Source organism: Meleagris gallopavo, chromosome 2, assembly GCF_000146605.3.
Source record: "Meleagris gallopavo isolate NT-WF06-2002-E0010 breed Aviagen turkey brand Nicholas breeding stock chromosome 2, Turkey_5.1, whole genome shotgun sequence".
Lineage (NCBI taxonomy): Eukaryota > Metazoa > Chordata > Aves > Galliformes > Phasianidae > Meleagris > Meleagris gallopavo.
Window position 1 is genome coordinate 432,151 of NC_015012.2, and position 24,810 is coordinate 456,960.

The 24,810-nt window shown below is 49.4% G+C and overlaps 4 protein-coding genes across 4 annotated transcripts in view; 2 read left to right on the forward strand and 2 right to left on the reverse strand.

Annotated features, from left to right (window-relative positions):
• Positions 1-232: 232 nt before the first annotated feature.
• On the reverse strand, positions 233-8,740 carry LOC104909455. Its single transcript, XM_031552277.1, has 2 exons — positions 2,042-8,740; positions 233-1,754 (listed from the first exon to the last, which is right to left on the reverse strand). The coding sequence occupies exon 1, from the start codon at positions 6,589-6,591 to the stop codon at positions 3,370-3,372; it is 3,222 nt and encodes a 1,073-aa protein (XP_031408137.1). The 5' UTR covers positions 6,592-8,740; the 3' UTR covers positions 233-1,754; positions 2,042-3,369.
• Positions 8,741-8,840: 100 nt separating this feature from the next.
• NAPB (NSF attachment protein beta) lies at positions 8,841-15,659 on the forward strand. The gene is made up of 11 exons (XM_010706332.3): positions 8,841-9,005; positions 9,448-9,527; positions 9,795-9,911; positions 10,340-10,386; positions 10,506-10,583; positions 10,899-10,954; positions 11,429-11,513; positions 11,826-11,930; positions 12,433-12,501; positions 12,807-12,857; positions 13,042-15,659. The coding sequence occupies exons 1-11, from the start codon at positions 8,908-8,910 to the stop codon at positions 13,144-13,146; spliced, it is 891 nt and encodes a 296-aa protein (XP_010704634.1). The 5' UTR covers positions 8,841-8,907; the 3' UTR covers positions 13,147-15,659.
• Positions 15,660-15,712: 53 nt separating this feature from the next.
• On the reverse strand, positions 15,713-24,782 carry LOC100543449 (GDNF-inducible zinc finger protein 1). The gene is given in 7 exon segments (XM_010706331.3): positions 15,713-17,835; positions 17,962-18,119; positions 18,841-19,008; positions 19,598-19,692; positions 21,283-21,559; positions 21,562-22,648; positions 24,685-24,782. Coding segments are annotated over 6 exon segments (2,121 nt in total). The 5' UTR covers positions 22,628-22,648; positions 24,685-24,782; the 3' UTR covers positions 15,713-17,478.
• Positions 23,545-24,810, forward strand: part of FBLN7 (fibulin 7) — a 6,984-nt gene continuing 5,718 nt past the window's right edge. Inside the window, exons 1-2 of the mRNA XM_010706386.3 lie at positions 23,545-23,577; positions 23,768-23,769. Coding sequence (XP_010704688.1) covers positions 23,545-23,577; positions 23,768-23,769 — 35 coding nt within the window. The remainder of the gene's footprint in view (positions 23,578-23,767; positions 23,770-24,810) is intronic.

Below are 24,810 nucleotides of genomic sequence, written 5' to 3' on the forward strand. Positions count from 1 at the left end.
TGTAGTACCGTGGGTCGTGTTACTGCAGAAGAAAAGGTGCTGGTTGCTGAGAATGCCCTGCAGCTCTCCTTGGTGGGGTGGTGTCTGTTAGCATCATGCAATACTGCTGGATGAAGAGGAGTGCGATAGGGCCTTGAGAAACACCTCCCAGCTCTGAGGCTTTCTGATGCAGATGAGCAACACCCTCTGATCCTACCAGCCACGTTTGCTGCTGCTACAAGTGTGTTCCTGCATCTTTCTGTTTGCATCTGGAGAGCACAAAAACTGGCACTTCTTGCTGCAGTGAAGGTACCTCATGAAACGGCGTCTTCCATCCCTCAGCATTTCAGAAGCCTCACTGCCACAGAGCCCCAGCTGTCTCACATCTGCAAGGTTGGGCAGCTCAGCAGCAGCAGAAATGCCTTCCTGTTTCTAGAGGTGGCTGCCCATAGTTGGATGTCCTTTAATAGATTTGGGACACTGGGGGGTACCACCGATCAGAGGCGACTGTCCTTGCACCATGGCTGTGAGCGTGGGCTCAGCCCTCGCTTGAGTCTTGCGGAGGCCTAATTCATCCCTGTCTGAGTTTAAGCACTGCTTGGCTCTGTGCCACGACAGGTTTTTCCTCCACTCGGTGCAAAAAGCAGCAGCTGCTGCTTCTTCAGAGTCAGGAGCAGGCTGTCGCAAGCCCTATTGGAAGGAGACAAATATTTACGTGCTTGAAGACGTTAAGACAAATTATATATGGCAGAACGTAACGACGTCTGTACGAGTGATGCCACGTTTCTGTTAGTTAATGCTTAAAAAATTCTTCACGTGCTTAAAAACCTGCTTACAGAGAGAGAAAAAATAAGGCTGTCTCGTCAGCTTATTGGTAAGTGGGCCCATACATTTTGAAAGGGGAGCAGCTGGGCCATAAAGGACTTCGTAATCTGGACAGTCGAGATAAAAGAATGGCTCATTACATTGTGCTGCCAGCAGATAACCCAGACAGTACACTTTAAACAGCATAGGTAATGATGGACATGAGGAGCTTTCCCTTGCTTTTTGCTGATTGTCCATCAACCAAGATTCTAATCAAAACTCTGTCAAAAAGACACGGAGCTCAGCAGAGGTTGCAGGGCTATGTAGGAGATTAAGGCACACAATGAAAAACTGCACCGGCGCAGAGTGCAGTTGTATTTGTGCTTGTTTTTGAAGTGCTTTCACATCAAGTCTGCTCTCACAAACTATTTACAATTGGATCAGTCAGCCGTTGCTGGCAGCTGCAAGGCAAGCTCTTGGGAGTTGTGATCAAAGCCCATCTAGAGACAACACGAAGGCTAAGACTGACATGGACTATTTCCAAATAAAGGCCTCCAATGAGGTGCTGCCACTCTCCAAATATGAAATGGGAAATGGACCAGCTAAAGATGACTTAAAAGCTGGTAGCAGCGATAGAGCAGATTCAATGCCTGGAAAAAAATGCAGAGGAGGCTTTGGAAACAAAACAGAAAGGCATAAAACAGAAATGTAGCAGTAGGAATCTTGACCCCTAGCTATTGAGGTCCCTCAGCAGCCAGCTTCTGCATCTCCACCACCAGATGTGGCTGAAGGAGCACCCCATAGCACAAGCTCACCTTGCAAAACCTAGTCAGTGTTAGCAGCATTAACTTACTTTGATGCATGCTGCCTCGGTTGCCTTCAGAAGATGTAAAACTGCTTGAATGAGGTTCTGCGCGTTGCTCACGAGCAGCTCAGAAGAGGACTTGCTCTCAGCAGTGACTGCTTTTACCCTTAAAGACACGTTGAGATATTTTACTGGAAGAGCATGGAAGCGTGCAGCTCTCTGCCACCAGGTAGCCCAAAGCCAGAGGCAGTGTCCCCTGCACTGCTGTAGTTTTCCAGGGGAAACGAGGCAGGCAAATGGGAGAAAAGTGCTGCTGGCAGCAGCAGAAAGAGAAGAGCCTGCTGAACTGTAACTGAGCTCTAAGTGCTGCACCCAGATCCAACACAGACCTCTGGAGACCACTGTGCACGTCTCTTTGAGCCTCGGGGAGACTCCTCGTTACCAGCAACTCACCTGGCCACGATGGTGAGCTGGCTGCTGATGGTGTGGGTCTGCTCAGTGGCACACAGCAGCTCTGCAGAACATCTCTTGTCCAGGCACATCTTTGCAATGATGCGGCCGAATGTAACAAATGCCTGCCCATCAGAAGCTATTTGCTTAGCACAGGCCACAAGCTGCTCCTTGCTCTAAAACAAAATGGAAATGTGATGGGGAGGAGGAAAATAAACATCTTTCCTGTAAGATGGGAGCATCCAGAGAGGCCAGGTGTATTCTGAAATGAGGAATGGACTTGCATCTCCTTTCAGGAAAGTAATTCCTGAAATTACTGGGGCAAGTGCACCCAGTGCCACTTTTAGTAGGATGGGATAACATGGATTTTTCAGCAGGCACTGGGCATTTGGGTATCTCCTCTAGAAGGCATCTTTATACCTACAGAAGTGATGAGTTGTAGGGGGTGAGAAACTCCATACCGTGATGGGGCCCTTCTTCCTCAGGAACTGAGTCATGTGAAGCATCCTTACTGCCATGTCCTTGGTCATCTGGGACATCCTGCTGGCACCTCCCTGCATTCTCTCCCTGTCTTCTCTCTCTTGCTTCCCAGGGCTGCTTGCAAAGAAGGTACTGAGAGGACGGTTCCCTTGCTGTCGAGACAACAACTGAACAGTTAAAAGTCTAGAGTATGCAGATTGTATCAGTATTGAGAAGTTCCTGCCTGCGTGTTTCTGAAGCAGTTTTTGGTGAGTAAAGAGGTGGGATGGCTGCCTGCAATGCTGCTGAGTCTACTCTGCCTTCCTGCACAGTTTTTTTCTCTTCTGCCTTCACCCACAATGGGATTGTTGAGTTCAAATGCCCCGTGCCATTGTCTGGAGCTATCTCCAAATGGGTGGTAACTGCAGTGTAAGTTGGCAGTGCCCATAGTTGAGAAGTGCAATGAAATACTCTTAAACTGCTCTGCAGAGTGATTTGGATCATGTTGCTGAAGCCTTTGCCAGCACCTGGCAACTGGCAGCAATTGTGGGAGCAGGGTGGCTGCTACTCCTGAGGAAAGCTCACTGAGAGGTGAGGAGCTGAGCAGAAAGAGTATTTCAGGGAAAGGAAGGGCAGTACAGTTCCCTGCTCCTTAGGAACAGTGTTTTGGAGATGGATTTATTTGTGGAAAGGTCTCTATCAGGTCAGATAGCCAGAGCCCAGTTGCATGGGGCACCCAGCAGCTTGATCTAACAAACAAATTGGCTCTGCCGCGGGCAGGGGTTGGACTGCTGATTTCCACGAGATCCCTGCTAACCTCAGTTATTCTCCTACTGAACAGTGTTCATCACACTGCACTAATGGGGGAAAAATTACCGTACCGTTTTGCGTGCCTCTCTGACAGCTCTGCTTGCTTGTCCACTCCTGCTCAGGCAAGTTTCTGCTGACTTGGTGGGCCTCAGAACATCGAGCTCTCGGGCTGGGGAGAGCTTGGCTGTGCTGCTGCACTCTTTTGGAGAGCACTGATCCCCCACGTTTTGCAGGTGTTGTCTCATGAGTTCCAGGATGTGTCCATTGATGCCATGGACAGCCTGAAGCTGCGTGGCAAGGTAGTGTGCTTTAGCTGACCAGTACCAGACAATGCTGTCTAGGTGGAGGTGCCTTTTGTCCTGGTGGCTTTGGAAGAGCTGGCTGGCACTGTCCACTGCATCAGATGTGAGGACCAGGAGGTGGTCTGCAACAGAGAGCAGGTCTGCCCGTGGCTGCAGTTGTGCGGTGGTCTCCAGGACATCTTGGAGGGTGGCTTTGACCCACTGAATGTTGGCCATTAGCTGACCTGCTTTCTCTTTAAAAGCTTTTTGGCTCATCTCCCTGCACTCTTTGGGGAAGAAAGATAGGGCTGGTCCAACCACATCTCGGATGACTTGTAGGTGTTCGCTGTTGGTCTTCTCCAGGTGGAGCAGTAATGCCTTGGCCCTGAGGGCCAAGTCTCTCTGCAGGAGCTCAAAGCGAATATACAAGCTGGCAGAAGGCAGCGGAGAGACCAAGAGGATATTGGAGGCATCCAGCAGTGCTTCCATCAGCACCTTTATCTCCTCCCTGAGGGTGAGGATTTCACTGCGGCCGCAGTCTTCAGGGCAAGTGAAGTAAGAGAGCCGGGCAGCTTCCTGCAGCCTCAGGGAGGTCTCAGACACGGCAGCCAAGAGGCTCTGCGAACAAAGCTTGTTCTCCATGGCACTTCTTAGCTCCCTCAGGAACAGGATGTCTCTGCCTATGAACTGATCCACAGCACTCAGGAGCACATGCATGCTGATAGCCCAGTGGACACAGCGCAGCTCCAGGCTGGCCTCTCCCAACTTGCAGGAGCCCTTGAAGGACATTGCTTTCTCAAGTAACACTTTGGTCTTCATCTGAGCATGTGAAAATTTGGCTTGGACCTGTAGAAAGTTTTCCCAGACATCAGGACAGATGGGATTCTGCTTATTACAGGCCGTGCTTGCAATGTCCTCTGCTATCTGAACCGCTCCTGCTAAACCCATCATGGTCTCATCCAAAGCCTGTTTGCTGCTCATAAAGTCAGCGGCCAAGATAAAACCAAGCACTTGTTGAGACAGACTGTACCAAGAGCCTGCCATGGCTGCCAGGCACTCTTTGGTCTCACAGATGGTTTCTGAGAGGGAAAGTGCAGTTTGGAGAAGTCTGCCTTGATGTTGGAGCTGCTCTGGGGCTGTTTCCCTGGCCAAACTAATAACACATGGTGTCAGTAAGATAATCTTCTGGTACTGCCCCAGTGTCTCCATCTGGGGAGAAGCAGCAACAGGCAGTGCTTCCTTTGCTGCATTGATACAGCAGTTGGAGACTTCGAGCAAGGCGGAGCAGGCAGCGTTCACAGCTGCTGTATCATGGGCTCTTGTAGCTGCTAGGAGTGCTGTAATGACAGGGTGCATTTCTCCTTTCCTTGGAACAATATTTGGGTGTGAGTTACCTGCTTGTGGAGACGGATGACTTAAGATACCTCCTTGCAATTTAGCTTGACTGATAATGTTTTTTAACCCAGCATAGGATGAGCTGAGTTGAAGCTCCTTCACAACGTCAGCTTTCCGTATTTGTTCCCGGAGAGGGCTGAGGATATCTGGGTGGTTGGACCCATCCAGCCCATCCTGAATGCAGTGAGCAGTATCCATCAGGCAGCTCATCGTCCTTGAAAAGACATCCCTAGTTTGGAGACAGGAGCATTGCTCCGTGCAAAGGGCCTTGGCTGCTTTCAGCTCAAGAATGGCCTTGGCCAGCTGCTCAATCCAAACCAGCAAGCCGTTCCTGAAAATGGGGTCTGTTGTTCTATCCACATACCTGGCAGCAGCTTCAGCGACCCACCGAGCCCAACTGGTGAGGCTGGTAGCATGCTTAGAGAGCCTTTTGGGGTCCTGGCTTTGCAGGGCCTTGTCACACCATTCCTTGTGCTTGGCCATTTCCTGGATGGACAGCTTCAGGAATTCATGCATGCTGACTGTCTCTTCGAAACACTGTAAGAGGCTTTCTGTTGTCCCAGCCCATGCGTGGTACAAGGATTGCAGCTGCTGAGCAGTGCTCATGTGGGTTGGATTTCTGCTCATTTCTGTGAGCGCTGGAGGGAGACTGGCAAGGAGGCTCTTTAAGTACTCTAAACTGTCGTGGATTTCTCTAGCAGTTCGGGTTTTGGTGCACCTGGCCAGGACAAAGTCTGCCACTCTGAGCATCTGCTGGGCATGTGCGAAAAAGGTGGCAGTGAGGGGCTGAAGCTTCTTCAGTAATCCTCCCTGCCCTGCTGGAAAACACCCTGTATCTGCAAGGGTAAGAGCTTCCTCTACTAACTGCCTCAAGGGCTCCTTGGCCTCGGAGAAGGTGTTGAGGATTTGGTGCAGAGTAGCTTTGAGCACAGCCTTGTCAAGGTCCTCCACCTCCTTTCCCATGGTGTGACATTTCTCCTGCAGGCTGCTTTCTCCCCAGCTTGGCATTGTCCATCCCTCCTGCTGACTTATGTGGCAGCAAATGCTCTTTCTGAGCCGTAGGAGAACACAGCAACGTTTTACCAGATCCTGCTTCAGATCTGCCCTGCACATCTCTGCTAGAAGCATGCAGTGGAAAACTACTGCTTCCACGTGAGTGCTGAGCTCGCTGTCAGAGAGGTGCACTGGGTCTGGGTGGTTGAGGAGAGCCAGCAGCCTATGCACATGATGGGAGAAGGTCCCGTGTCTGTCCTGAAGCTCCTTGCTGCCCGTGCTGTTGACAAGCAAGGAAACAAGCTCTTGGATGGTCCTATCCATCAGCTGGAAAGCATCGTTTTTGGAGAAGTTGACTTGTTGAGCACAGGAGCATTTAAGCTGTCTGTGCTTGGATTCATGGAGCAAAGGAATGCACTTCTGAAGGAGCTGCAATGTCTGGGCCAAGCTGGTCCGTCGAGGAGAATCTTGGAGTTCCTCGAGGTGCTGTGCTGTCAGATTGCTCAGCAGAAGCAAAGCCTTGGAAAAGTCCTGGAAAGCAGCCAGCAGCCCTGGCATGTCCCCTGTATCCCGCAGTGTGCCCAGGCACTCCAACAGCCAGCTGGCAGCCTGCATTATGCTCCTTGCCCCGGCAGCACCTTCGATCTGAAGGATCTAGCACAGCAGAAAGTACAGTCAGTGTGGCTAAGGTTACGCATCACTGTTACATCCCTCTGGAAATGATACTGTATCTGCTGCTGGAGAGAAAAGAGGTGTGTTTTGTCCAGCAGGCCTCTCCTAGTGAGCACACAGGGAATCCTAGCATATCAAGGTCGGAAGAGACCAGCAGGATCATCCGGTCCAACCCCAGCCCACTGTGCCCACTGCCCACATCCCTCAGTGCCACATCCCTGCAGCTCTGGGACGCCTCCAGGTGACCCCACCACTCCCTGGGCAGCTGTGGCAGCGCCTCACCGCTCTTTGGGAGGAGGAATTGTTCCTAATGCCCATCCTGAACTACAACCTGGTGCAACTTGAGGCCATCCCTTCTCATCCTATTGAACAAAATTGCTCCAACTAGTGCTCCCCAGCAGAGGGGCCATCTCGTCCCTCCTGCAGCTGCATCCTCCCCTCCACTCCTTTCAGCACCATCCCCTCTGGTGTTACCTTCACAGTCTCGGTTAGGATGCCCTTTGCTGCTGCAGCCAGCACCTCCCTGTGGCTAGGGCTGTCCGGCTGTCCCTGCAGCTGCTGGGCTGCCTGCAACACGTGCCTCCCTGCCAGCACAAGGGATTCGGCTGTGAGATGTGTCTCCTCCTGGTACGCCTTGTCACTGGACTGCTCGGCCAATCTGGAAGAAAAGCCATGAGGCTCAGCTCATCCTCATCCCATATCTACCACCCACCACCCAGCAAAATTACCTTCTTGAGGCAGAAGCGAGTTCATCAGTGGCTTTGGCTAATTTTTCTGCGTTCTCCTCTATGTTGGGTAAGGTCTGACACGTTCCATCTTCCTGTTCCAGGGCAAGCATTAGATGACAGAGCTCTGCGGCCATGGGGCAAAGGATCCTCTGGATAGCTTTGTTTTCTATCTGTATTCCAAGATCATAGAGATAAAAAGGCTCCATTGTGTCCTGCCTGGAAAAAAGGAAATAAAACCAGGGATGGTTTGGGATCCTTCGCAATGTGTGATGGTGATCAGTTTCAGCAGCAGCCTTGGGCTGGAGGAAACCCCGGAGGCCATCGGAGCATTGAGTGCAGCACCAACCTGCAGGAGGGAAGGCGTTGTGCTGCTCAGGCTGTGTGAGTAACCCAGAGCATCCCAGCCCCTCTGTAAGTGGAGCCCGTGTGTGTGCATCCCACTGGCACCCGAGGTGCTGCAGTGCTGACAACTCAGCTCTTAGCAGCTCCCATTGCAGCTGGTGTTATGTGAGCCTGGGCAGCACAGCGATCACCTGGCCTGGCCCCTTCCCCTCCCTGGCATTGAATTCTGCACCTGCAGAGAGCTCTGGGCAATCCATAGCCACGTGGGCAAATTAATTATTGATTGATTAATTCCCGCTGCGGATGCTTTGAAAAACACAGGTCTGAAGGGCAGGTTTGGAGCTGCTGGTCAAAAAGGGGTGTGCTTTTAGCTGGGGAGCTGAAAGCGTGGTTTTCTGGCCTTGCAGATCTGCTGAGATGTCATCACCTTCAGCACCATGCAGGGCTGTGCTTTGGGGAGGAGGAGGCTGTGTAACCCGTGTGTCCCCATGGAGCAGCGGTGGAGGTGTGATGTGACACCAGGAGCTGGGCACATCGGGAGCTGCAGTCTGGAGGCACACAGCCTGGTTCCCCTTGGGGCTTTGGAAGCAAAAGGTCCTGGGCCTTTTGGCAATGGGTGAGTCCCCCCGGCAGCTCTAACCCCCCCTGCATCACCCGGACCATAAGCCTGTGTTGCTGTGTTTGCTTGTGGCCTAGCACATCTTGGACAAGCACTGCAGTGATGGTGCTGGCATCCAGCACACCACGAGGATGCTGGTGTGCCAAGCTGCTTCGCCAAGGAGAAATCCGTCTCTAGTTCGAGGAAGGAGACAGAAAATGGGCAAGCTCGCTGCCTCTTCTGGCTTTTCCTGTACTCATTCACCATGATGCAGGGCAGCAGCAGGGAGCCGAGGCTTTGGCCCTGCGGGGAAAACCCTACAACCCGCTCCTCCCTCGTCTTTAGGGTGGGCATCGTGGCCCGGCTGCACCCCGTGCGTCCTGCGAGGTGCATCCACCGCGTGCCTTCCGCGGGGCTGGTTTTGGTACGCATCACCTGCAGCGCATTGCGTGCAGCCCGCGGCCGTGCGCTGCGTGCGCGCATCGTGCAGTACGCGCTGTGCCCCGCCTCTGTGCGCGCTCCCGGAGGAGGAAGAGGAGGAGGAGGAGGAGGAAGAGGAGGCGGCTCCGGGCCTGGCCGAGCGCTGCCGCGATGGACAGCTCGGGGAAGGAGCGGGAGGCCGTGCAGCTGATGGCCGAAGCCGAGAAGCGGGTGAAGGGCTCGCATTCCTTCCTGCGGGGGCTCTTCGGGTGAGCCATTTGGGGGGTCCGAGGGGGAGGTTGCAAAAAAGAAAAAGGGGCTGCAAAATAGCGGGGTGGTGCGGTGCGCGGGGGGGTTGCAAAAGGGAGATGCGATGGGGAGGGGTTGCAAAAAGGGGAAAATTGCAAAAGTGGGGTGCGCGACGTGCAGTGGGGTTGCATAAAGGGGATTGCGCGGCCCGGATGTCACCCCCGCCCCATAGGCAGAGCAGGGGGTGGCGGCTCGGTGGGAGGGGGCACGCTGGGGGGCTGTGGATGTGGCCGCATGGCAAAACCCGTCTGTGTTTTGCTGAATAATTGCTGGCACGGCGCGGGGAGCGGAGCCCTGGGAGCCGCGGTGCCCGCAGGGTGCTGTGAGCAGCGCTGTTCGGGCACTGAAACCCACCGGCAAAAAGGCAAAAGTGGCTTCATGCACTCTCCTGCTCTCGTCCAGGGGTAACACCAGAGTGGAGGAGGCCTGTGAGATGTACACCAGGGCTGCAAACATGTTCAAGATTGCCAAAAATTGGAGCGGTGAGTGCGGCTGAGTATTTGTGCTGTTAAATGGGCCCGTCTGGGGACAGCTTACCACGCTAAACTGGAGCTGTAGCAGCCCTCAGGGTGCTGAATTTATGGGAGGAGGTTTGCACGGAGCCCAGTGTCGCTGTGCTGACCTGGGTCGGAAATACCTTTGGGGCTGTTGTACCTCTAAAGCTTTCCTGGTGCTGCTGGGTGGTTGGCTGTTGCCCTGCAATTCTGCTCTCTCTGTGGGGTACACTCGGTGCTGTGCTTCTGTTCCAGCTGCAGGGAACGCCTTCTGCCAGGCGGCCAAGCTGCACATGCAACTGCAGAGCAAGCACGACTCGGCCACCAGCTTTGTGGATGCTGGGAACGCCTACAAAAAAGCAGACCCGCAAGGTACAGGGGACAAAATCCGGGATTGTTTTGTGCAAATCTTCTTAGCAGTGTAGAAGCGCAGTGCCGAGGCTTTTGGAGTCAGCTGGTCCGTGTGCCCGGAGAGCCTCCGTGCAGCCTGCTGGGGATTACTGGCATTTCTTCCTCGTGCCACTTCTCGACACGAGAGTGATGCTTTCCTTTGTTTGGACGTGGCTCGTCCTGATGGCTGTGTCACCTCTTGGTGTTGGGGCTTTTGTGGGATGGTAGAGGTGGGCTCAGTGGGTGAGATTCCCCAGAAGCTAGGGGCCCAGGGTCTTCAGCCCCATGAACATCCAGATGTGCCCTCAACTGTTCCACGTCTATCAGTTTTTTGGGGGGGGAGGTCTTGAAGTGGGCACTCCGGTGCACCAGCTGACTTTGTGTTGTTTTTCTGAACACACATGCTGCAGAGGCCATCAACTGCTTAAATGCAGCTATCGATATCTACACCGACATGGTAAGAGGCTGAGCTGGGGATGGGGCTGAGCTGTGCGTCCAAGGCACGGCCACTGTGCCCACATTATGACTGCGTGCCAGGCGGGGAGACCCCCCCTCACAGACCTCTGTCCTCCCCAGGGGCGGTTCACCATCGCGGCCAAGCACCACATCACCATCGCGGAGATCTACGAGGCTGAGCTGGTTGACATCGAGAAGGTGAGGGTGCCGGGCCCTGTGTTTGCTGCTGTGGGGCACCGAGATCCCACAGCAACAGCGTTTCATGTTTCACCTTTATGAAACGTGCTCTGGAGTTTGGGACCATTAACGAGCATGCGGGCAAACGTTCAAGGGCAGCGTTGCGTTTGGAGTTTGCTGGGTGCCCCTCTTGACCCACAGCCCCGCAGCGTGTCATCATCTCACTCCTTTCATCTGCAGAGCAGAAAAGCTTTTCTGAACGTGGTCGCCTTGCACCGATCTAACCCAAACCCCCTCTTCAGAAGCAGTGTTCAAGTGTAACATTTCTGTCCCCAGGCGATCGCGCACTACGAGCAGGCTGCGGATTATTACAAAGGAGAAGAGTCCAACAGGCAAGTGGGCTTTGGGATGTGGTCCCTTCCAGCAGGGAGGGGTTGGAAATGGGAACTTGCCCTAGATTGCATACGTGCTCACGCTCCTCGCCCAGCAGGCTCTTCTAAAACATCCTTTGGTAGGATGCCCAAATCCTACGTGATTATTTTAAGCTTAGCAGGTGCCCGTGCGTCATGCCAGTTGGGTTTCTAAAGAATGCTCAGATTTCTGTGCAGGGTTCTTATGCTGCAAGCAGACTTGTCTGGGTTGGGATGCCCGTTCTCTGTGCACAGAAAGCACAAAGAGATGAGCGATGTCTGACACCTGGTCAGGCTGCAGGTCTTCATGCTTTTCCATGGGTGTTAGTTAGTCGCCTACTTGTAGCTCGTGGGTCCCACCGTTCTATGCAGCAAGTGGGGGAGGGGATGCTTGCAAGTGCTTGCAGGTGACATGGATGTTCTCCCCCATCACTCACTTCCTGGTATGGATTGCAGCTCAGCCAACAAATGTCTGCTGAAGGTGGCTGCCTACGCCGCGCAGCTGGAGCAGTACCAGAAGGCAATAGAAATCTACGAGCAGGTGAGGCAGGGGCAGCCTGTCCTCCTGTGCCTGCAGGCACCACCGCCTGCGCTGGCACTGGGATGGCTGGTGGGTTGCCCTGGTGGGCCTCAGTTACAGAAATCTGAGGGTGGGATGGGTTTTCCTCTTTGGTTTCTCTCCAAAAAGCTGTCTGGCTGCCCATAACTGCACAGACACTGGCAGTTGTCACGGCCTTTATCTGCAGACGCTTCATGGTGCTGTGCGTAGTTTTAATCAGATGCCGTGCTTTTAGTTCAGTTCCTAATGATGCAGATTCCTTTCCCAACTCCAATACTTCCTTTTTACGCCTAGGTTGGAACAAACACGATGGATAATCCTTTGCTGAAGTACAGCGCAAAGGAGTATTTCTTCAAAGCTGCTCTGTGTCACTTCATTGTGGATGAACTGAACGCTAAGGTCAGTGGGCTCAGAGTGATTGCCCCAACCTCCTGCAGCCATGTTGACCAACCCTTGCCAGCAGGGAGGTGTTTTTGCAGGCACAGGGCTCTGGTAGCTGTTACAGGGGCTTGTAGCTGGTGCTGTCACCTGCTGATGGCTGAATCACCGCTAGACTCCAGAGTAAGCAGAACGAAGGGTGAACTGCAGCACAGTGATGCTCAGGGGTAAATCAGGGCACCTGCTACTGCAGTGTCCAATGCAGAGTTTTCTGCTTCCTGCCCTGCCTGTGCTCTGGCTGTGTCTGCTTGGCTCTTGCCGAGTGATATCTTGAGCCACGGCTGGCCCTGAACAGGTTGAGGCCAGATCTGACCCTGCCTATTCATTTCCCTGTGCTTATGCGTTTGCTGTGAATGTTTTCTTGAGTCTTCTGCGTGGTTTTAGGACTAGAAGAGAAAAAACTGAAATAAAAAGTGAGGAGTTTTGTGTGAAAAGAGCTTGAGGGTGTGCTTCTCTCTTTCAGCTCGCGCTTGAGAAATACGAAGAAATGTTCCCAGCGTTCACAGATTCACGGGAATGCAAGCTATTGAAAGTAAGTAAAGCCAGCATTAAAATAACACGCTCACATTTAGAAATGCAAACTGCCCTTTGCTTTGTGCTTTTTCGCCTTGCCACGGGTTTGGCCTTCTTCTCAAAACGTCTTAAGGGACATCAGACTCGCTCTGCTTTGGATTCAGACCAAGCGGGTGGGAGTAGCAGCAGCAGGAAGATGATCATTGTGGTTACTTGAACGAATCTGGGTTTGTGCTTGTGGTGGGGGGTTGGTGGTAGGTGGCGAAGGTCCCCCATCATGGAGGGGCTCGCAGTATTGTCTGACTTGTAATGGTGTTCTTCTAGAAACTGCTGGAAGCCCACGAGGAGCAGAACTCCGAGGCGTACACCGAGGCAGTAAGTACCACCAGTCTGTGCATTTCTGCCTGCGGCTCTTTGAGGCAGCCTCCTTTTTTCTCTCTCTAACAGAGGCCTTTTCTGCCTCGGGAAGAGCTGAAGGTTTAAAAGATTACACTTCAAGAGATGCGCAGTGCTTGTTCTGCAGCTGCTTTCTGACTGCTTTTTTCTTCCCCTTTAATAGGTGAAAGAATTCGATTCGATCTCGCGGTTGGATCAGTGGCTCACAACCATGTTGCTTCGCATCAAGAAGTCAATTCAAGGAGAAGGGGACGGGGACCTGAAGTGAATTGTTCGTGGTGTTTGTGGCATGCAGCCTAAGTCATTTGTTCTCGTGTTACAGCCAAGGACCACTCCAGGATACGTGATAAAATATCTAGCTTAATTTTGTTGCTTCTAAGTCCAAATGACTGTGTGTTTCTTTAGTACCCTGCTCTTTGTTGTGGCAACGTGGGTAGATGAGAAGCGATGCTCTGGGTATCACTGGCAGATTTTTCCAAGGTGAAAGGAACACTTCTGGCAGAAATCTTTCTGTTTTTTGTTATTGATGAGCCCAAAGTTTGCACTTGGAACTCCTTTTTTCTCTTCCTGTTCCGTCTTAAGGTTCAGTACCATTGAGTTGAGCATGTAAATATTTGTCCGTGCCAGTGCAGTACAAATAATAGATGCTGATCTGCTGCTGTATCGTTATTGTTTCCTGTTTTTTAAATGGACCTCTGCCAGATGCACATGGATCTTGGTTGTTTTTTTAATGATTGAGCTTTTAAAATGGTGCTAGTGAAAGGCTTTGTGACTCTTAGACACAGGAAGCACAAGTGTGTGTACATCTCTACAGACACGTGTGCGTGTGTACACACAGACTGCACAGTGGCCTAGTGCTGGAAGCATTGCACATCAGAGGACGGGAGAGCAGACCTAGTTAACCATGTATTTTGTATTTAAGATCTAAATATAAAATGTAAGGCTCTTCTCTATTTTCTTGGATCTATTTTTCCACTTTATTTTGTGGCACAGCTCCCAACCCCGCTGCCCTAAGATGACTTGACCCACGTAATGATATATTTTTCTAACTTCTCATTTAAATCAGCTCCTGTTGCTGTCTCCTGCAGGTCTTTTGTGCGTGCCAGGCACTACCTGTTAGCTTCTGGCCCTTTTGCTGTTGGCTCAGCTCCTCGTTGTCGTGACGTGCAGAGGTGCTGGCAGAGGCTTGGCACTGAGCAGGACCCTTAGGTGTCTGGGTGACAGATGGATGGAGCGTGCTTTGAAGAGATGTAGGCGCTTTAGAAATTCTCCTTGTCAATTTAGAGACGTGTTTTAAAATGTCTGCAACCAAAGCTCCTCTGTGCAACGTGTTGTTTGACTAGTGATGATGAAGCTACCTACAGCCCAGCGTATACTGACAGACCTGTGAGCCTATGCAGTCTGTCAGCAGTTGTCACTTGGCATTTCTCTGCAGTGGAGTGAGATGCTAAGAATGGAAACGTAGCTGCTTTGTTTGGCAGCAGTGGTGGTTGTGGCAGCTCTGGTGGGCGCTGCTGCAGTTTGGACTCTGTCTTTTGTTTTTCTTGCTGTAAGGATTGTGTCTGCTCCTGTCCTGGCAGCCCATATGTTGGCTTTCACTGCTCTTTGTTTTTAATCTAGATGTTTATTGGAGTAGAAAACCACTGGATTGACAGACTGACCTAAAAGGGTTCAGTAGTTGTGAAGCACTACTGTTATTTCCCACTTGCTCAAGCGTAAGAAAACCAAAAATCACTGCTGGTACACACGTTTGGTTTTTTCTGTCTTTTCTCTGCAGTCACTTATTCCCATAGACTGTTCTATGCATCAGAACGTGAAAGGTGAGACCCAGGAGCTGTGCAGATCTAGGGTGAGTCCAGTAAGCTGGGGACATGCTCAGTCTCCCACACAGCTTCAGTTTCCTCTCTTCTCAGATGTGTTTTTAAGGTCAGCTGCAACAAATCCATCATTGCAGCTTAGCCCACCTCATTTCACATCTATCTGTCTGTTGCACGGCCTAACCAAAGAAAGTCTTTGAATTGCATTTGTGGGCCTGGTCTGTCTTCACCAGAGATGCTCAGCCCATCAGAAACATGAACTAATGGGTATTTTTCCCAGCCTGGCCTGGGGCTGTACCAGCATCCTCTATGTGTTCTGTGCCTGAAAATACTGGGCATGGGCATAGGACACAGCCAGCGTGGTAGGCAGGTAGAGAATCTCAGAGCAGAAGTTGGATTGGTTGCAGATATTTTGTACAAGAGAGCCCAAAGATGAACTGCTGCTGAACTTACCCAGGTTTGGAACCACTGTGGTTTAATTTGTCTCTTTGCTAAGCATAGGCACAGCCTACAGAGGGATTTGTCTTGACTTGGCTCCAGCACCTTAGCTGCCCCACTGAGGGGAGGTTTTACTTCTGTTAATGTCACACAGAACTGAGGTGAGTGTTTTATGCCTTTTTTTTTTTTGGTTTGTTTTTCCAATTGTCAGTATTGTGCACAGCTGTGATAAGATGCTTCTGTTGCTGGTGGACCAGAAGACCATACCCATGGGGTTATGTGGTCTGTTACTGTGCTCTGGAGTAAATATTAAAATACAAATGTTAGTTCTGTATAAATAGGCTACAGCATGACCTCCAGTGTATCAGTCGTAAATTGTTAACAGTTTTAAAATGACAATCTGCCACTCTGCTGTCTTTTTCCCCTCAGTACACATACTATGAAAACTTATTAATGAAATGGCCTTAGCAAGAATATGATGTCTTGTGTGAATCTGTACATTAATAAAGTGAAAATCATGAACGTACAGAGCAAGCAATGTTCTTTATGGGGAAAATACACAAAGCAGGGGAGGGTCCATCGTAATATTTCAGTCTTTTAATAAGAATGGCTCATACACAACTCACATTTGTCCATTCATGGAGTACAAAAGCTTCCCTGGCTACAGGTACTAATGCTCAGATTTACTCAGAGATATCTACAAACTCTTTACATTGGTCACTGGGAATACTGAGTTTCAACAGGACGTCGTGCTTGAATAAATATTTCAAATATAAGCTCTTGGAATGTTCTCTTTAAAAAAAAAAAATCCCTTTCTCTAGATTAAGTTATGATTCTATGGAAACATATCAGACATCCCTTTAAGGTTCAAAAATAGCTCTGTGCCACAGTTTGGATATCTTTATTGCTTTGCCAACCCCTAAGCCTTAGAATAAGCCCTAACCAGGCTCGATTGTGCTTACCTTTGCACTAATGCAATCTTTCAGTTTTTCCTCACAGCTTCAGATGAGAAAGCTTCTGTGGAAATACTATATTAATATTAAAATAAAGAGAAACAGAAAAGCAAAAGAGAGAAGTAAATTAGATGAGCTCTAGGTTTTTAACATGCTGACACTGGGAATCTGGTCCTAAGGTGGAAGAGTTAATGATATGGGCAAATTGCTTTTGACTCAGTGCTGCTTCCAAAAAAAGAGAGTCATCCCAGTCAGAGTTGTCACTTGGCACCTATTTCAAAGCTTCTGTCCCTGCACAAGGACAGTACCCTACTCTTCCCCCTACTCCAGGGAGCTTAATCTGAAGCCAAACAAAGTCACGTTTTCATTTCAGTTCAGCTTCTGTGTTAGCAAAGATGCCCAAGTGCAGGAAACACAGAGCGTGCTTACCCTGGGCAGTGACTCTCAGACTTTCCCAGCTACTGGCCGTGATGGAAGAGAACAAGGGGATTCAGTCCCTGTAAGACTGACTTAATTTAAAAGGAGGCCTGTGGAACAGCAATGCTGAAGTGACGGTGGAGAAAAGAACGCTGCTGACTTATCTGGACCAGCAGAAAAGTGCTTAGCTACAATTCAGCAGGGAAGTGTCAGTAAGCTGCCTATTCTATTCATTGACAAGTTTTATCCTCCAACTCTCCAGCTTGAAAGCTGGCTGAGTACAAGCATCTAAACTGCACCAAGATTTACTGGAAAGCAACGACAGCACCACCACCTGCACAGACACAGCACTTGGCTTCCACTTGCCTATGCAGCAACCAGAGACTCACAATTCCTGAAATGAAACTTCAGCTCTTTCCAGAGCTTGCTCCCACCCCCTATTCCCAGGGAACGAGCTGGCTTACTGCTTGGCTATTTGGCAAAAGCAGAGACTAACCAACATCTCCTGAAATGCAAATTAGTGGAACTTAACTTATATAAAGGATTTCCACTTGAGAAAATACAGATTTGTTTAACGAAACTAGTGGGTTGAGAAACACAACATGGTTTCCCTCGATTGTACAGAAGTCATCAAATCAAACGTGCACCTTCTTTGTAGCCTAGATGAACGCAGGTACTTCTGCTCAACTGCACCCACCTCCAACCTTCTTTTATCTGCAGGGAACAACCTTTCTTCAGCTGATGAAATCAAATCAGATTTTGGTATTACTCTCCCCTGCCTTCAGGAGATGGGGCTATATGCACTGGATGTGGATAATTACATTTTGGAAGAAATTCTGGTAACCCAGGCAGGTCATTCACATCTACCTCTGCTTCCTTCCTTTTCATAGCTTCTCCTAGTTCCCTCAGCAGGTTATTGGCAAAGTCAAGCGATTATACAAAGTGTGCAGCTTGAACTGGATTCGTAACACCAAATTACTCCATATTCACCAAAGCATGAAGCTGTGGCTGAATAGATTCTGTCTGCGTATGCAGTACTGTCAGCTCACTGAGAGTGGTAGCTATAAGGGCTCCCTGGGGTCCCGGAGTCCCATCTGACTTACAGTCAGTCCCCGTTGCAGAACTGCTGTCATGCAGTGCAGTCACACCCCCCGGGACAGCAGTGAAGCTCTGATAGTGGCCGTTTTCAGAGAAAGACAGCAGCTTCTCTGGCATTTTAGGTGACACATCATACTCTTCATCCGGGAGCTCCGTTTTGTGAGCTTCATCATTCTTAGATGCTCCTTCAACAATGACAAGGAAGGACTTCCACGGTGTGTTTTTATCGTGGATCTGGAAAAACAAACCAACCGACCAGCTCAGAAGGTTGAACACGTGGAGCAGAAGGCAGGGCAGGGGGCTAAATCACCACGTGGCCTCAGAAGGAGGCAGCAGGGCTAGAGGAGGACAGGGTCTCACCGAGGTGTGCCGCCGCAGGGTGGATTTGTCAGTGAAGGTCCGCCCGCAGGCATTGCACATGAAGGGTTTCTCCCCAGTGTGTATGCGATGGTGACGCTGCAGTGCATTCAGCTGCGTGAACTGCTTCCCACACTGGTCACAGCAGTAGGGCCGTTCACCTGGAAGCACAGCACACGGCGTGTTACTCACTGGGTAACCTCCGTTAGCCCCTGTCCTTCATCACAGAGAAGAGATGATATTCCAGAAGAGGAAAATGTCAGCACTGCCCAGCCTGCGTCCATTGCTCCCCCTGCGGTGACACCACACTGGCAGGAAGAAAGGAAAGAGGAAGGCATAGCAGCCAAGCAGCAGTTTTGTTAGCTGGGGAATGTTGGCAAGGCTGCTTGCTGTAGGGTGGCACTGGGTGGGAAAGCGTGGTATTTACCACAAAGTAGTATTTACTACAAAGTAACACGAGCAAATTGCAACCTGTGGTATCACCACAATCCAAGCAGAAAAGATTGCAAATGTGAAAGGTGGGCAAGCAGACAAAAAGGGATTGGCTCTCTGCAGTGCCTCGTTGAAAACTAAAACAGACGTACTACTTTGGTCTCTAATAAGGTTCATCGTAACACAGCTGCATTACTAGCAGCATCTGCACAGCTGTCAGAAATACTTTAGAGATTTGCTGTAAGGGTCAGGAAGAAATCCAGGGAAATACTAAGAGAAAGGGAGTGAAAGAAAACAGACTGCATCAAGAATTGAAACTTGTTTGCAGTGTAGAAATTCAAGTAATGGGAAATCCAAGAAACATCTTGTCTGAACTAAGCAACCAGGAGAACAAAGACTTCACATTGTGATGGCTTGTTTCAAGCAGCAACAAAACAGAGCACCTCCTACCTGTGTGAACTTTTATATGCTGGTAAAGTGAATTCCTCTGTGCAAATGTTCTAAAGCAAACTTCACATTTAAAAGGCTTGGACCCTGTATGGATTCTGTTGTGGTGCTTCAGGTACTCCTTAGAGGCAAAGCTCTTCCCACACGTTTCACACATAAAAGGTCTTTCCCCTGCAGCAAGGATGAAGAGAATTAAGCCAGTGTAGCATCTGAGAATGCTACTATACAAAGAGAAGGCTACTGCATGCAAGTTAACCACCTCACAGCAGGATCTGTGCAGACTAAGGCGACAGCAGTGATCTCTGCATAAAGCACTGAGCTTTACCCAAGAGAAAGCTGCACGGACTCACTAAGAGCCAACTGAGGCCAACCACAGCCATTTAGAAGTATGCCAAAGTGCCAAGATAACTTCATGATGTTCCTTGGGCCAACAGTTCTGAGAAAGCTCTTTTTTGAAAGGAGTTAGCCAACCCTTTTGTGGATGACTGACAGATCTCTGGACATTGCTGAACACTAGAGCCACAACCCATGCTTTAGGTGCCAGATCCTGACTGGGTGGGAGCACCTTAATAAGCTCCTTCCACTGACAGCCTTTCCACCTGTAAGAACCTTTCTCACAGAAATTCTATCTTGGGATGAGAAAATCTAATTTTCTATCAAAAACTGCAAAAAGGCATTTGGCTTCTGAGTGATGGTAAGATCTCCTGGCTTCACAGCAGGCTGCCTCCTAGGTGTAGCGTGCTGCAGAAGCAAGCCTTACCTGTGTGACATCTTTTGTGATATATAAGCATGTGATTCTGAGTGAACCTGGCACCACATTCATCACAGACAAAAGGCTTTTCACCAGTATGGATTCTGAAATGAGAAAGCAACATTAAAATACCAAGGTCTGTAACTCTCTTTCGAAGCACACCGCAGTTGTCTTCACTGTGAGAAGAGTGATCTTATGCCTGCACAAGACTTCACTGTCTTTTGCAAACACCTGCAGCTGGGCCCAACTGTGCTTTCTGGTGTGCTGCTCTCATTTTATTGTGCTGCATGATCAAGGCTCAGATCCAGGACTTTTTTTTTTTCTTTAGGGTAAAATACAAAATGTTCAAGTTAGAAATTGAATCAAATGTAGAAACCTTATATGCAGATAAAGAGACTGAAAGAAAAACGTCACCAGGCTGTGACCTAAAGTGAAGTGGTTATCTTCCCATCGCTGGCTCTACCAATGCAACATTCCACGCAGAACATGAGCGATGCCTTCCCTAGCACACTGCTCCTGCAGGGCCATCAGGTAGGAAAAGCTGCAACGGACACATGTGGCATCAAGGAGCAGAACAAGAACATGCCACTTCTGCGTGGGCAGTTTAATTCCTGTCACTCCAAGCCAGCAGTGTGACCTCCTGGGGAAGGCTGTGTCCAGGAGGGGCAGCTCACACAAGTCTTGCCTGTACCAGCTTTCTAGAGCTTAGATCTTCACCCCGTGCACACTTCAGAGATCTTTTGAATAGTGTTGCAAGAACACTGCCTTAGATGTAAAAAATACACAAGAAGATGAAAAATTCTCACTACAGACTGTCATGGTACACAAATGAGGACAGCCATGCTTTCTAGCATTCAGCAGGCTTGCTGAATATTCATGGTGGAGAAACTTTGGTTATGTCAAAATACTGTTTGTGAGCAGCAGAAAGCAAATACTTGTAGTAAGGACAGGACACACAATGGAAAAGTTTCCATACAGCTGCATCAGCAATTATATCACAGGGGCAGTCTGGCAGAAGTCTGTTTCTGGGTGCGCTTCCTACCACTGGGAATAAACCCACTGCTTTCAAAAGGCAGTGATAAAGCCCTTAAAAACCAAGAGCCTCGCTAAAGAGTCTCTCCTTTGAACTTCCAAGACTGTGCATTTGTACCTCCACCTTCGAGCCCACGCCTCATTTCACCGCTCTGCTCTGGATGCCCTCAGTGCCTCACTCACTTCCAGACATTGACAGACCTGTTCCTAAGCAAATTTCAGCTGTTTGCTATGCTTAGCACCCATAATATGTGGCATTCTTCAATTTAATACACAGCTGTGTCTTTTTAGATTATTTTCATACTTACTGCATAACATTTTGCTATCGAATATAAGGGGGGCATCAAATTAGCTGAAGTAATGATAGCCCTAATCGCACAAATTACTCATCATGGGGTTGCTTTTCTCATATACTCCTATGTTCAAAGTTAGTGCACTTCAGCAGCAGGTGCGTGGGCTCAGGCTGCCTCTCCTTTGGCTGAAAGGAAATTACAGAACTCCCTTAACCTGAAAAGCAGGAGAAAAGCCACGAAACAGAAATACTCAAGTTTTCCAGTCAGTCACGTTTTACACCCCCACTTCACTGGAAGGCTCAAGGCGTGATCCAGGGGATTCCGCTTCTCCCCCCAGAATCTAACAAGGCCAGTTAAGTCTGTTCATACCTCATGTGTGTTTTAAGTGCAGAAGGCTGAGAAAATTTAGCCTCACACTCTGTGCACCCATAAGGCTTGTCGCCTGTATGCGTCCTTTCATGGAGCCTCAAGGCAGTTTTGGAGCTCAACCCCTTTCCACACTGCTGGCACTGATGACGCTCCCCACCACCCTCATGAACCTGGAGAATGTGCCTCTTGACGTCCTTCTTCCTCTTGAACTTCTTACCGCAGAGCTCACAAGGGAAGTGGCGCTCGCTGCTGTGGACGTGGCGCTGATGGCTTTTAGGTTGCACCGGTTGGCAAAGGTCTGACTGCAGGTTTCACACCGATAAACGATTTCGGCTGCGATGCCGTGGCTGTGTTTTATGTGCTTGAGAAAACTTTTCTCGTACAGGAATTCCTTCTCACACGTGCCGCACTTGAAGTTACTGCCTCGTTTCTTTTTGTCCTCTTCGGATTTTTTCACGTTTTCTTCCGTTTCAAAGTTGCCGTCGCACTCTTCGCTTTCAGGTTTGATGCTGTCTTCTGCTTGCTCCTCCTCCCTCTCTGTGTCACACACATCCTGGTCCTGTGGGTAACTGTCCTCTTCGACAGCAACCTCCGCATTCTTTTGCTGCTCTCTCAGCCGCCTCGTGTATTTCTTCTTTGGGATTTCCACAAATACTTTCCTCCCAGCCAGTCTCCCGCTCGCCCTTCTGATTTTGGCATAAGGAGGCTTCATCATTTCCTTCTTTTTGTCTGCTTTCTCTTTCGGTTTGGCAGCTGGCACCTCAAGAGACAGTCCAATTCTGGGCCTGCCACCTGGGGAACCTGCAGGATCCGGAGGACAGCCAGCCTGCTCGGGTTCTGCCACAGCAGCTGCTTTACACTCAAGCAAACTGCTTGGCTGGGCTGCACTCTCTTCCTCAGAGTTCTGTGATTCAGAGAAATTTTGCAGCTCCAGCAGCACCGATTCAAGCATCTGCTTCTTTAACTGAAAGCAGGTTTCTGAGAGGTCCAAGCACTTCAGCTTTTCGGCTATTTCTAGCATACGCTGCACTCTGTCCTCTTCCACTTCTACCTTTGCAGTATAGACAAACTCAAGAAACGAAGCAAAATCAGCAACCTGGACCTCGTTCAGGAACACGTTGGTTCTCGGGCCATCCATGCTCTTCTCGTTAAGGAAGACCTCCTTGAAAAATTTGCTCGTTGCTGCCAACACAGCCTTGTGTGCCACGAACTCTGCCCTGACACCCTGGTACTCCACGCTGACCGTCACGTCACAGAGGTGGCCCAGGAGACGCAGCTGGTGCATTTCATTCAGCAGGTTGATGGGAGAGGACTTGGATTCCAGTAAAACTGCATTACTTTCCATCTTTCTTCTCTCTGCAAAAAGCTGTTAACAACACTGCATGTTAAAAAAACAACAACAACAACAAAACCCTCAAAGGTATCAGCAGCCAAAAATCACGTCCACGTTTCTGAGAGTGCTTCACGTCAGATTTAAGCACTTCAGGTGCTGCAGCTTAAGTGAGCACACTTTCAAAGGAGCATTGTGAAAAGTCTGGCTAGGAGCACAGACAGGACTCCAGAAGTGTCACCCTAAGTGGCAATATCTAAAAGCACGCTGTCAGTCACACACATTTCTCTGAAGTTAATTTGCTTTTAAATCTCAACCGCAGTTTCACTTGAACCACTAGAGACTATGACAAAGTGTAACAGGGGCAGAACAAACAGAGGGAGATCAAAAGAAAACTTTCCATTAAGGCATGTGGAATTAAACAGTTCTTCTCCCCCCTACTCAGGGGGTAAGAAGAAGGTAAGTTTAAGTTAAATGCAGCCATCAGTAACGACTGCTTTAAACGGGCTTTTCAGTTAAAACATTCAAACAGGATTTGGATAGGCTTCCAAATGCTCATTAATTGACAGAAGCATAGGAACTGCATAAGCATGTTCTCCAATTGTAAACTCAAGAAACCAGAAAACTTCCTTGATGCTGTTTCTCTTATAAAGCAAATTCACCACTCAAATCAGGTTTAAGTTAGATATGAGGAGGAAGTTTTTCACACAGAGGGTGGTGAGGCACTGGAACAGGTTGCCCAAGGAGGCTGTGGATGCCCCATCCCTGCAGGCATTCAAGGCCAGGCTGGATGTGGCTCTGGGCAGCCTGGTCTGCTGGTTGGTGACCTGCACACAGGAGGGGGTTGGAACTGGATGAGGACTGTGGCCTTTGCAACCACGGTCATTCTGTGATTCTATGAAGCTTAGAGCCTCTAAGTTTCGAGCACCCACATGTTGCCCTACACCATTTCCAGAATCATTCAGGTAAGGTTTTATTTCCAAGTAATGTTTTATGTTGCTCTGAAGTTCTCAAAACAAAGGAAAAAGCCTTGAGGTTTTGAGGCGCTTTCAGCAATGCCTTCCCCTGCAATGCATTGACTGTTACTGTGTCCCTACTAACTGTGAACGCACACAGTACGTGTGCATCTAAAAAGATGTTCTCTCCTCTTGCAAGCGGTACGCTGAAGTTTCTGTGGTCAACTCCAGGCACAGCAGACTTGTTGTACTTTATACGTGGGAAACTACAAACCTTATTCGGAAAAATAAAATCAGAAAATAAGTGTTTAAATGGAACAAAGTTTGTATTAATGTAACTGCAATAAATCCGTTTCAGTGAATAAAGAGACATAAGAACAATACTCACAGGACCAGAAAATGACACTTTTCTCTGCTGTATTGCTACAAAGTCAAATTTTGGTGCATATGAAACAAAAAACAGACTCACAGCTCAATATAATATTCTGCTAAAACAGTTTGGAGACAGTGTTTTCAAGAAGGCCTAGTGCTGTAAAATACAGAGCTACAGAACACGCAGGAGATCATTAACAGCCAGTAAAATGGCAAAAAAAAAAAAGTAGAAAATGAAAAGGTTTCCCTACTATCATACAACAGGTAAGTGGCAGATGAGGGAACACGTGCTCACCTAGCACCCAAATCTCCATCCTTGTCCTCAGAACCAAACCCTTCACATTTCCTAGCTTTGAACCTTTAGCTTGATGCATTTAAGGTTGAAATAGTCACATCAACTACTTGAAAAACTTGGTTGCCACCTTACATAAATTACACCCAGACCCTGTTATACTAAGAAGGAAAGCAGAATCCTCTCATCTGCCTGTGCCAACCCTGAACATAACAGGCACCCCAAAGGCCCGCTCTTACAAACGAGCCCCAACACCGTGCTTCAGGCATTGTTTTTAACGAAAGGCTGACTTCTTAATAGCCACGGACGGTGGAATCTAAAAACGTTTCCTCTTCTATTTACCCAGGCATTTCCTCCTCTCACGGGCACTCTGCATTGCAGAGCCGTTAAACAAAGCCTCGTTCAGCGTTTTATCTGAAACAACCGACGCTATCGGAACTTAACTTTCTTACCCCGATACGAGGTATACGGTTTTTTTCAAGCTGCTTATCGTGCCACTTCCCGAGGCCCCACGCACTACCGACGCACGCACCACGCGCCCCGCACGGACCCAGAGCACTGCAGTGAGCGAGCCCTGC

What these genes read in the sequence shown, in the direction of transcription:
- NAPB (XM_010706332.3), top strand. Translation starts at nt 8,908, where the DNA reads ATGGACAGCTCGGGGAAGGAGCGGGAGGCCGTGCAGCTGATGGCCGAA. An exon ending in AGCTGGTTGACATCGAGAAG is followed by an intron (nt 10,584 to 10,898) that starts GTGAGGGTGCCG and finishes TTCTGTCCCCAG; the next exon opens with GCGATCGCGCACTACGAGCA. An exon ending in TGGATGAACTGAACGCTAAG is followed by an intron (nt 11,931 to 12,432) that starts GTCAGTGGGCTC and finishes TCTCTCTTTCAG; the next exon opens with CTCGCGCTTGAGAAATACGA.
- LOC104909455 (XM_031552277.1), bottom strand. Translation starts at nt 6,591, where the DNA reads ATGCAGGCTGCCAGCTGGCTGTTGGAGTGCCTGGGCACACTGCGGGAT.